The sequence below is a fragment of the Phyllobates terribilis genome, unplaced genomic scaffold, assembly GCF_046119375.1.
Source record: "Phyllobates terribilis strain yellow unplaced genomic scaffold, ASM4611937v1 Scaffold_7__3_contigs__length_470593459, whole genome shotgun sequence".
Lineage (NCBI taxonomy): Eukaryota > Metazoa > Chordata > Amphibia > Anura > Dendrobatidae > Phyllobates > Phyllobates terribilis.
In genome coordinates this window covers 348,739,805-348,752,000 of record NW_027362767.1, presented here as the reverse complement: position 1 = coordinate 348,752,000, position 12,196 = coordinate 348,739,805, and the positions used below count along the sequence as shown (strand labels likewise).

The 12,196-nt window shown below is 46.0% G+C and overlaps 1 protein-coding gene across 1 annotated transcript in view; it reads right to left on the bottom strand.

Annotated features, from left to right (window-relative positions):
* ATP11C (ATPase phospholipid transporting 11C (ATP11C blood group)) overlaps positions 1-10,604 on the bottom strand; it is a 137,979-nt gene extending 127,375 nt beyond the window's left edge. The window contains exon 1 of the mRNA XM_073641242.1: positions 10,151-10,604. Coding sequence (XP_073497343.1) covers positions 10,151-10,177 — 27 coding nt within the window. The 5' untranslated portion in view covers positions 10,178-10,604. The remainder of the gene's footprint in view (positions 1-10,150) is intronic.
* Between the last annotated feature and the right edge of the window lie 1,592 nt (positions 10,605-12,196).

The window sequence follows — 12,196 nt, the reverse complement described above, 5'->3', positions numbered from 1 at the left end:
ATAATAACTGCCCGGCACCTGTCACACAGTTATAATGAGGGAACTCACAGTTCAGCCTCCCTGTTTATACATTGGCAATATATTAGCTAATTTATGAGAATATAGAGGGGAGGATAATCAGTGATACCACAGACAGCAGAGACTGGCTCTAGCTCCCTATGTGATACAGGATTGTTACAGGGTAAAATAATGGAATCAAGAAGGAAAAGGAGCAAAGAGGAGGGAAGATAAACCGCAGGATAATGGAAACATCATATATTTATTATTACTGCTGTGCAAAAGTCTTAGGTAGGGGGGAAATGCAGGAAAAATAGACGTGTTAAAAATAAACTATGATCAATTAACAAAAAGCAAAAGTGAGTGAAGAAAAGAGAAATCTAAATGAAATCAATATTTGCCATTACCGCCCTTTGCTTTCAAAACAGCATCAGACCATCAATTCTTCTAGGTACATTTGAACACAATTTTTGCACAGAATTCAGCATGGAGGTTGTTCCAATCATCTCAGAAAACTAACCAGATACAAGTCCTTCTGTTGCATTTTTAGCAAATGGACATGGGGGTTTGGTGAGGATTAATGGTGTCGACAATGCTGAGAAATACAGGCAGATACTTCTCTATCATGCAATATTTATTCTGCAGCAAGACAAACACCCCAAACATGCAACCAATGCCATTATGAACTCTTCAGTGTGAAGAACAAGGAGTCCTGGAAGTGATGTTATGGCCCCACAGGGCCCTGATCTCATCATCATCATCAAGTCTGTCTTTACATGAAAAGGCAGAAGGATTTATGCAGGGTGCAGGGTATTAGAGAAAATCATGTGGAGGGCACAGGGATGGGCCAAAACTTTCGGAACGGTTTCTTAAAACGAACAGCACTAACTAGTGGCTGGATTCATAATAGACCAGACCTTCTTTCCCACTCTCCTATGGAGAACTTCCATCAACCCTAAGGGAAGACCCCCCTCCCTCCCCCTTACTGATTACACAATGGCAGTCCTGGAACAAAACAAGGACACTTATAAAATTAGACCCTCTTATCTTTATACAAAACCAATGTAGGAAAATTTGACTTCCAAGCCAGTGATCCCCAAACAGTCTTGGACAGTTAGTACACACAAAGCCTTTGCTCGATTGGTGATTTTGTTGACCGAACCCCTCAGAGCAATTCACTCACTTCAGGCTTTCAGCGAAAGACCCCTAGAAACACATATCCCATTTTGTGCCTTCTTGCTGGGAACCAGTTATGTGGGTACAATCCCTGGCAAAAATTATGGAATCACCGGGCACGGAGGATGTTCATTCAGCTGTTTAATGTTGTTGAAAAAAAGCAGATCACAGACATGGCACAAAACTAAAGTCATTTCAAACGGCAACTTTAGGACTTTAAGAAACACTAAAAGAAATCAAGAAAAAAAATGTGGTACTCAGTAAGGGTATTTTTTTTCAGACCAAGCAGAGGGAAAAAATTATGGAATCACTCAAGTCTGAGGAAAAAATAAATTTCTTAAAGCCATAAATTTGCCATTTGAAATGACTTTAGTTTTGTGCCATATCTGTGATCTGTTTTATTTCAACAACATTAAACAACTGAATGAACATCCTCCGAGCCCGGTGATTCCATAATTTTTGCCAGGGGTATAGATGCCTCTGTTCCTTCTCACTTTCTGAATGGGACCAAACATTCCGCCGGGCCGAGAGCTCTTCACCTACCACAAGAGGCCGAATCTGCACTGTACAGATGTCTCCATACACCCATCGAATACAACTCAACCAATATCTTCCTTGTTGAAAGCGCTCGATACCGGACATTGAGATCTCCTACAATGCTACCATGCTAACCTATTTTGTAAAAAAACACTTCTACAGCCAAAATATGTCAAAATGACCCTAAGGATTTTCCACAGATCATATATTTCCCCCTCCAGGGGTCATAAAATGGGCATCTACCCAGCTGATCCATGCTTCAAATATAGCACCCCCCTAGCTGATAATGCGCACTGCTTTTGGTCATGCAAGGTAATAATGCTGGCTGGGGATCAGGGATTTTGTCTTAAAACACCTGACTACCTCTCCGCCCTTCAGTATATTCAGGGGCTTGTTTAGCTGGGTAGACCACAATAAACACCGATGTGACAAAGGCTCTAGAAATCCTTTACCACCCCTCAAAGCTCAACCACATAGGTTAATTTTTTTAGAAATAATGTTTTTCTTATAGATTGGGAGGAATAGGCTATCCCTAAACTATTCTGCCCTCTAATATCCAGAGTAAGATCAAGACACTTGTGCAACACGACCTGGTACCTAGAAAGGAGCTACTTGAAGACACAACCATATAACCTACCTAATGCGTCTTGAAATACTAGAGCACACAGAGGGTCACGGATCCCCTTCACGTCTTACTTCTCCCCGCCGTTGTTTTTCCTTTTCTTTTCCTCTTCTTAGCTGTTTGGTTACTTATCTGTTTAGATTTACCATAGTTTTATTGTGTAACTTGTACAAACATTTTATGGAAATCTCGCTACATTTCAACCTTGGTTGCAGGTTGTTTTTATTTTGATGATTATAATCTAAAACTTCAACAAAAAAACAAGTTTTAAAAGAAAACAAAAACAAACAGCACTGAATCTACAGGACAGACTCGGATGGGTGGATTCACTGCAGAATACAGCCTGAAGATATCTGGAAAGGAGAGGAAGAACCGACCCTTCAACATTTCTCCCGTACTGCCGATAGCAAACTACAAGTCTGTACAAGTGACAAATTACCTGTACATACAGTACCTAGGACAGACTGCAAACACCCTGCATAAAGCACACAACATGGGACTTACAGAATGGAGCCCTACAGTCCACTGAAAAATCATTTTACTATTTCTGTGCTATCTGCTATAAGAGTTTACAGGTTGATGCCTCCCTTCAGAACGCTTTTCTTACATGGATAATTGAGGGGGAGCGCCCATGAGGCAAAGTAGTTTGCTTGGAATTTAGTAAGATCAGTGGATTGCATAAGAAAGTAAAACTAAATAAAAAGGGTAAAAATGGTAAGGCATTCCCAGAAAACGTAGAAATACCTTCCGAACATAAAAAAAAGAGGCTTGTTCCACCAAGGAAAAAAAAAAAAAAAAAACTGTTTTTTAACGTGTGGTATATTTAGCGTTCGGTAAAGGCTTTATTTTTGAAGCGTGGTCTCCCTCATTGAACTGTGAAACATCCGGTCCTGGCCAGCCCACAACACCAGCTACAAGTCCACACACCCAGCCAGGACCCCAACTTTCATGTAACGTGCTGGGACGCTGATGACGAGTGCCTCGCCCGCGGCTACCACCCCGTGCTGCATTACAGCTACTGTAGATAAGCAGAGAATTTTTTGATGGAAATCCTGGCATTACACTAGCAGCATTGTGGATAAGATTTTACTCCGCACACTGCAGATCCAAATCAATAGTATAAATTGACCAGCGTTGAGGTTTTGACATCAAGATGATACCGTACAGCAACTACACTAAACCTTTTAGGTGGATCATCGTACAGAACAGGTTCCCTTCTGGTCAGTGTGTGGGAACCTGCTATTAATAGCTGAACCTTAGGAACCCAGGTCTTATGAGGCTTAAATGACACCAGATACAAGTGCCAGGCAGCGTGGGCAGAGATTTACGTCCAAGTCATTTGTAATCAGACATTAATCTCTCACTCAATGGCCTAATACTACTGCAAGCACTCTCTCTACGGGGCAGGATATACACATTAGATGCTTGTTGGCCGAACCCATTAATGGGAACGTCCAACTATCTGCGGGGCGCGAGCTCCAGGAGACACCCTACTGCGCGCACAGGGCGCGAGCTCCAGGAGACACCCTACTGCGCGCACAGGGCGCGAGCTCCAGGAGACACCCTACTGCGCGCACAGGGCGCGAGCTCCAGGAGACACCCTACTGCGCGCGGGGCAAATGTCAGGAGAAACCCTACTGCGCGCGGGGCAAATGTCAGGAGAAAGGACATGATGAATTCCAGCATGTCTGATCTTTTCTCTCATGGCAGACAAGCAGATACCAGGTGTTTAGCAAACACTTATATCCGCACTCTATTCAAAACACAAGCACACAGACATCTCAGCACATGTATGGGGGAGTGGGAAGGAATAACTGTCTAAACAACAGCTATTTTAAGCAATATGGGGGGCTCCAGCTCTGCCTATGAGCAAAATGCTTGTTCGACGGTAAAAAGGATTTTTAAGCAGGTTTAAAATTATTGTTATATGCAGCACATCATCCGGTGTAAGAAGGATAGTGCTGCACCTAACATAATATTCTATGCACACAGAACGATCATAGTAACAATTGTTCTGTGCATTCCGGCTGACTGGTCCAAAAAGGCCAGTACATAACTGCCGACAATCTCACATGTAGCCAATTGACGGTCATCTAACAGCCTGGACTGGAAGGTGTAAATGCACCATAATAGTTACGTCTGCAGCGCATGCAGCTCAGGCCAAACCAACATACTGCGCATTAAAGGGAATCTGTCAGCAGGTTTTACTATGTAATCTGAGAGCAACATTATATAGTGGCAGAGAGCCTGATTCCAGCGACGTGTGATTTACTGGTCTGCATGCTTCATTTTGATGCAATCCCTATTTTCTCTGCAGATCTACCAGTTCTCTGAATACTGAGCTGTGTATAACCCCGCACACCCCACTATTAATGGTTAGTGATCATCTCCTGCTGATAAAACACAGATTTTATTTATACAGCAGCACACAGTCCAGTAAGTGACATCCCTGGAACCAGGGCCTCCAACAGTTACAAGCAGGGCAGAAAGCGACATTAGAAAGCAGAGTCACATTACCGAGAATTTCAATCGAAAAAGAAAGAAGTTTATATGTAAGCAGGAGACAAGTCCACTTCAAAGTAAAACTGCAGGATGTGGTCACTTGTGAAAAGACAGAACACTGGTGCTTCCTCCATTCAGGTCAGCTAACGCAATATTCTTTCATCAATCTGTATTAATTCTTATTTTCCCTATCCAGGACGCAGTACATGTGAAAAAACAGAAGGGTTTATATCAGCATACATAAACAGGGTAAAAACTAGGGAGTATAACAGATGAGGGCTCTCCCAAACGCTCTGTATAAAGGCATTGTAGAGGAATTTGTTCTTTAAAAACTGCAATAAGAAAAAAAGGCAAAAATGTTTTTGCACTTTCATTGCAAGTGGAAATAAAGACAACAGACCGCAAGTTACAGAAGTGAGGGGTATCAGCAATCAGAACACCACAACAAAACAGAGAAATAATGATCAGGGAGAATGCTATATCCTGCAACTAACACCTCCAGCCCTTATTACCACACACAGTCATACAGGCGCCTTATAGAGGACGGGCGACGAGGAGCTGCCACACACCTCTGGTGCCCATCAGCTCAGAGGAAAGCAGCAGAATCAGACAGCAGAGATCTGTCCTGACAAATATATCACTTTACCCCATGTCACCACGCATCCCATCAACGCACCACGCATCCCATCAACGCACCACGCATCCCATCAACGCAGCCCATGTCACCACGCATCCCATCAACGCACCACATCTCCCCATGCCTCACACATTGCCATATCTCTTGCACCTGAGAAGGGTCTGATGTCTCACTATTTCTCCTGAAATGCACATTATAGCCACTCACTAAACTGGACAAAACAATTCTTCAAAGTCTCGTCCAATTTGTGTCCAAAGATGCAACATGTCGAGAAGGTCACGAGAAGACCGGGTTGTAAATTATTAGATGCAATGATACAACAACCAGCGGACCCTCAGCTTTCCTAATAGATAATTGTAACCTCACTCATTCCACTGACTTAAAACGAGGAGTTTTATAAGGGCTCATGCAGACGTCCGAGAAATTCTGTCCAAGCACAGACTATCCTGGGGTCTCCTGACCTGAACTTGACAGTCTCATATGCCTATGCGGCTGTCACGTTTGGGAGACCCCCGGACAGTCCGTGTTCAGATACACTTTCATGGATGTCCAGGCCGTAATAACACGGTGCACGTCCACATCTTTTTGTTCTCAGGGGAGATGCACGGCTGTCGGAGGTGTCTGGCAAGGACTTACTCCCCTCTCCCCATTAAGAACACATGCAAAGTGTGTATGTTTATGGGAAGGTCGGGAAGGATAGACTAAGCACATCTTGTCTTTGGCTTGAATTTACCTTGGAGAATGTAATCTGTGCTTTTCATTTATTAAAAAGGCATAAGCAGCAGATAGACAGCACCAAGGAGACACATCCATCTCCGCGATAGACATTACTGTAAGCATTTTCAATGCTGCCTGTTCCATCTTGGTGCATTCATCGCCTACTGAATAGTCAGTCTATACGGACTTCAGATCAAAAAGATTAATAAATCTCCATGGTAACATCTCTCCAGAACGTAGTCACCGACTGTCCGCCAGCAAAGAGCATCCCTGATGGGCAGGAGGAGAGCGCTGCAGAGCTGGGTCACAGCACGAATACCTCCACCAACACTGCCGAGAAGAACAAGAGTGTCAGAAAGTACAGACCCCCACCTCCGCCCACGAGGTCACAATCACCATTATACTTGGATACTGCATTATCAGCAGTATATAACGGTATTATGGGAATCGCTCACTTTACAAGCAGAAGCCTTCAGATAAGGATCCAGCATGGCTGAGGGTTATATCCAATTCCCAGCTGTTTCCATGCAGGCGCAGTCAGCAAATACACATGGAAACCTGCGGCACTCTAAGGAAACTTATGGGAGGCGCTTCATAACACTTCTTGGACGATCCTCATGACAGCGAGCCACCTCCAGGACAAGTCAGAGCCGCTTGTGAAAATTGTCTTTCTAGACGACAAAGCCGGAATTAAAAATGGCACCTCCATCATCTGACACATTGCCCTCAACCTCTCTCTTCTATAGATGAAGGCAAGACGTGAGTTTATTGACCATGCCCTGTGGTGCTTACCTGTAGATATCATACCAGACTTACAAAATTATACAGCCGACTGACCCCACCGAAAAAATATGGCAGGTGTATAAAAGCTAGTGTATGGCCAACCATTAGTCCATTGTGAAGAGTAGGGATGATTGGACCCGTGGAAGTTCAAGTTCGACCGAACTTTAGTCCAAAGTTCGGTTTGGGTACCAGAACCTGAACTCCATGGAAATCAAGGGGACACAAACTTTGGAGCTGTAAAATCTCTTTCTCCCAAATTCTAAAACGAACTTCCAGGAGAAGGTGTCCAGTACTTTACAGTTCAGGTTCACTCATCTCTAGTGAAGAGCAAAGCATAAAGATGCGGAGGATAAATGCACAGATGGTCTACATGTGGTTACTTACAGACAAAGGGGATCTTAGAATACCAACGACACAGAGATTAAAGGGTTGTCTCATCTTGTGAAATGGGAAAAATAGAAAAGGGCCTGTTAAAACATGCAACTTTGCAATTTACTTCTTATTTAAAATCCTCTCAGTTTTCAAGAATGGAGGGATTATTATTTTAAAGTTTACTGCTGATGGTGTAGGTTCCTGGCCACGTCGGCAGTCTGAGGGCAACGCTTTAACGTGCGGCTTCAAAGCTGGCCGTGACACTCTTTACGCCAACATTGTGCCCATACACTCTCTGATGCTGCAGAGAAAAAGCTGCCTTTGATTGTAGTATTGGAGAGCGCCCAGTTCACACCAGTGATGCTGCTATGCCACTGGTCCAAAATGTTTATCTACAACAGCACACTAACACTGGCAAGCAGGATGCCAGTGCCCTCCTGAAGACAGAAGAGACAACCCATTTATAGGATTTGTTGTCCTGTAGGATATTTACACCTCAGCCACAGGGTAGAAAATAACTGTATGATGGACAGGGTTGTCCCACTATTGAGACCCCAATGATCACTAGAAATAAGGTGCAGTGAGAAGCAGTAAACAAAGTGGAGGTGAAACATGTGAAGTGCCTGTCCATTCCAAGATCTATAGACATTGAATGGGTGGATACATGACCACCAATCATTACATTACTGTGGTAGCACAGTGAGGGCTTGGGACCCCAGTTTTAATGAACAGTGAGGGTCACAGCAATCAGACATGTATCACCAATCCTGTAAATCAATGCTAACGATCCTTTCCTTTGTGGGATGACCAATTGGTAAGGTTAAGCCCCCTATTAACAGACTAATGCCAGCACTCTAATGTGTATGGGGGCACCAGCCAACTGATCATCGGGGAAAATGTCAAATCGGGCATGTCCGAATTCAGAGGGCAGAACGCTTTGCTCTCCCGAAGATAAGACCCTAGCAGATATGACTGTCGGCAGCTTTCTCATACAGAACACAGGAGCACAAGGTGGAGCAGACTCTCCTGTGTATGGGAGATGGCTAAGCGATCGGCCAGAGCATTGTTTGGCTGACAGCTGTCTAATGTGTATGGAGGCCTTTACTCGAGGGATTAGAACTAATGAGCTAAACGAAGAATATGTGATAGTTTTGTGATCCATGAGGGTCCATCTGTTAGGACCACCCGCAGACCCTGAACACAGGGCTCTAAAATATGCACCACCACTTAATTCATTGGCTGTGGGACTGCCGGTAAAAATGGATAGCACTCCACTTAGATGGGGCATTGTAGAGCAATTGTACCAGCATAGGAAAGGTGACAACTTTTATCAGAAGACTGGACAACCCCTTTATTAACATGGACACTGGACAACAGATAATTAACATTAAAAGTCTGCAGCGACTAAGTGACTGCAGAATTCTGAATCCTGGGTGTATGGGGCACACTGTCAGGATTCTCCGGTATTGCTGGTGAGAGAGGGTGGTCTGTATGCGATTTACATACACACAGTCATGTGCAAAATAGACGCTCTCGGCTCCTCTCAATTCACTCGTATTGAGAGAAGTCAGACACGTTTAGTCGTAATATGGCCGGACGTGTACAAATCGCATAGTCGCATTTGTGATAAGTGTCAGGGGGATATATTAGTAGGCCAAAGGCTACGTTTGACTGCGGAACAGAATTTTAACTTTGCATATCTGGACGACTCTGGGGTCTTCTGAAATGCGGCTGTTTGTACAGCTATCTCGCTCACATTAGGTGGCATGATGTACAAACTATACTGCTCTAAACAGATAAATGACAAACTCGGCTCTGCTGCATCAATGCTTGGTCCCAAACAGAAAATGTGCAGCGTATATATGATATTCATAACTGTGTAGTGAATGACAACAGTGCCATGTGTTTATAGAAGAACAATAGTGTGTACAGGGGGGAAGCGGTGTCTGCTGGCACCTACTGTGTGATGTGAATGGGGGAAGAGCTGCAAACATAATACAAGGCTAAAGTGTGGGGAGAAGCGCAGCTCCTGGGGGCAAACAATCAGATCTCCAGAGCCTGTACACAGCAGGGGGCACATACACACAGAGCCCACAACTCACAGGTAGCTGTGGCTCCTAAGTGACAGCGGCGATGAATATATATATTCTATGTGACTCTACCCCGTACTACGTGGGAATTCCTGCCTGTAACGAGATCTATGATCGACAATCAATCTTTTCGGACATATTTGCTGGGAATTTCACATGATGGCATCTGATCCTCCCGGTGACACAGACGTGATCACTCCTATTCCTGGGAATTCGGGATGGGGCACAGCCGGCCTTACTATCACCCAGGAGACGGTGGCGGTGTGAATGCCGGCGGCAGGCACTGCAATGTATGCTCTGTACCGCTTTATTGCACAGCGCCAACATATCCAACAGGCAGTAATCTCTGTCATACAGAGGGGGGTACAACGCTGGCTGGCATACTGGTCCGCTGTGCAGGGGGCATGGGAAACGTCAGCCTTTACTGTAGTAGCCATCTATCAGACGGGTGTGGTGACATCTGTGTATAATGGGAGCCAATAAAAATAATAATAGAATAAAAGTGAATAATCTGGAGCATGCGATGAACCCGGGTTATGTAGTGTTGGCACACGGCGGTGGACACGTACAGCCCGGCAATGACAGCGAGCAATGCTGAACTGTCAGAGGGCAAAACAACACAATCACATGTAACAATACAACACAATATACAACGATGACCGGAGCTGGGCACACTGGGCAGGCACACCGTGGCACTGACTGGGCACCAATACTCACCAGGCGGCTGCAGATCTGCCGGAACATTGCGCAGGGTCAGGGCTGTCTCCCTCTGGGTCACCAGGGCATGGGCAGCATGGAGGGCATCCCCTTGGCATCAGATGGCTCCCCCAGGTGCAGACACAGGGCTGCCCTGTAGTAAGCAGCACACCAGCTGCAGGGGGCTATAAGGCACTGCTATCCAGGGCTGTACACGTGCAGACAGAGCCCCCATTACTGCATGCTGTGCCCCCCGTCCGTAGTCCTCCTCCTGCTGAGGAATGAATGATGAGGAGAGTAGTGGGGACTGCAGCATGTACACAGCTCCCGCCTCCTCACTACCACCATGGCTTCCTCCCCGCCCACACGGCTGGAATAAGGAAGTGTCTATTGTGTGTGTGTGTGGAGCCCTGAGCCCCGCCGCCATGCTGCAGGGAGCCGCACACAGGAGGACGTCCGGCAGTGCTCGGCTATGCCCGCCTCTGACACGTAGCGCTGCTGGGACTTGTGGTAGGAGCAGCGCGCACAGTCAGGAAGTCCCCGCACACAGGCAGTAAGCGGGAGTGACGGCCTGCAGCGCTGCAGAGTGTCGCCCGCGGTGCTGTTATCGCTGCACACAGCAGTGCTGAGCTGATATCGGGGCTCGCCATGCGCTGGCCTTCTGGTGGAGGGGCGGTCATGTCTAGGAGGGAAATGTGTTATCTGGGCCTTATACTTAACAGGTGACGGCGGGAGAGCCCCTTTATCATGTAGACCAGAAACAACGCTGTTTGCCATTTAGTTGTGTAGTATGGCGCCACCTGGTGAGTATGGTGTATACTGAGCTGGGGGGCTCATGTTCCAGGGATAAGTTATTTGGGCTCCTCTCAAAGGCTGTGGAGTCGTAAGCCAAACCACCGTCTCCCCAGCCCTGCCTCACTACTGAGCATGTACATAAAGTGCAGCCCTGCCTCACTACTGAGCATGTACATAAAGTGCAGCCCTGCCTCACTACTGAGCATGTACATAAAGTGCAGCACTGCCTCACTACTGAGCATGTACATAAAGTGTAGCACTGCCTCACTACTGAGCATGTACATAAAGTGCAGCCCTGCCTCACTACTGAGCGTGTACATAAAGTGTAGCACTGCCTCACTACTGAGCATGTACATAAAGTGTAGCACTGCCTCACTACTGAGCATGTACATAAAGTGCAGCACTGCCTCACTACTGAGCATGTACATAAAGTGTAGCACTGCCTCACTACTGAGCGTGTACATAAAGTGTAGCACTGCCTCACTACTGAGCGTGTACATAAAGTGTAGCACTGCCTCACTACTGAGCGTGTACATAAAGTGTAGCACTGCCTCACTACTGAGCATGTACATAAAGTGTAGCACTGCCTCACTACTGAGCATGTACATAAAGTGTAGCACTGCCTCACTACTGAGCATGTACATAAAGTGTAGCACTGCCTCACTACTGAGCGTGTACATAAAGTGTAGCACTGCCTCACTACTGAGCATGTACATAAAGTGCAGCACGGCCTCACTACTGAGCGTGTACATAAAGTGCAGCACTGCCTCACTACTGAGCATGTACATAAAGTGCAGCACGGCCTCACTACTGAGCGTGTACATAAAGTGTAGCCCAGCCTCACTACTGAGCGTGTAGATAAAGTGCAGCCCTGCCTCACTACTGAGCGTGTACATAAAGTGCAGTCCTGCCTCACTACTGAGCGTCTACATAAAGTGCAGCACTGCCTCACTACTGAGCATGTACATAAACTGCAACCCTGCCTCACTACTGAGCATGTACATAAAGTGTAGCACTGCCTCACTACTGAGCGTGTACATAAAGTGCAGCCCTGCCTCACTACTGAGGGTGTACATAAAGTGCAGCCCTGCCTCACTACTGAGCGTGTACATAAAGTGCAGCACTGCCTCACTACTGAGCATGTACATAAAGTGCAGCACTGCCTCACTACTGAGCGTGTACATAAAGTGCAGCCCTGCCTCACTACTGAGCATGTACATAAAGTGTAGCACTGCCTCACTACTGAGGGTGTACATAAAGTGCAGCACTGCC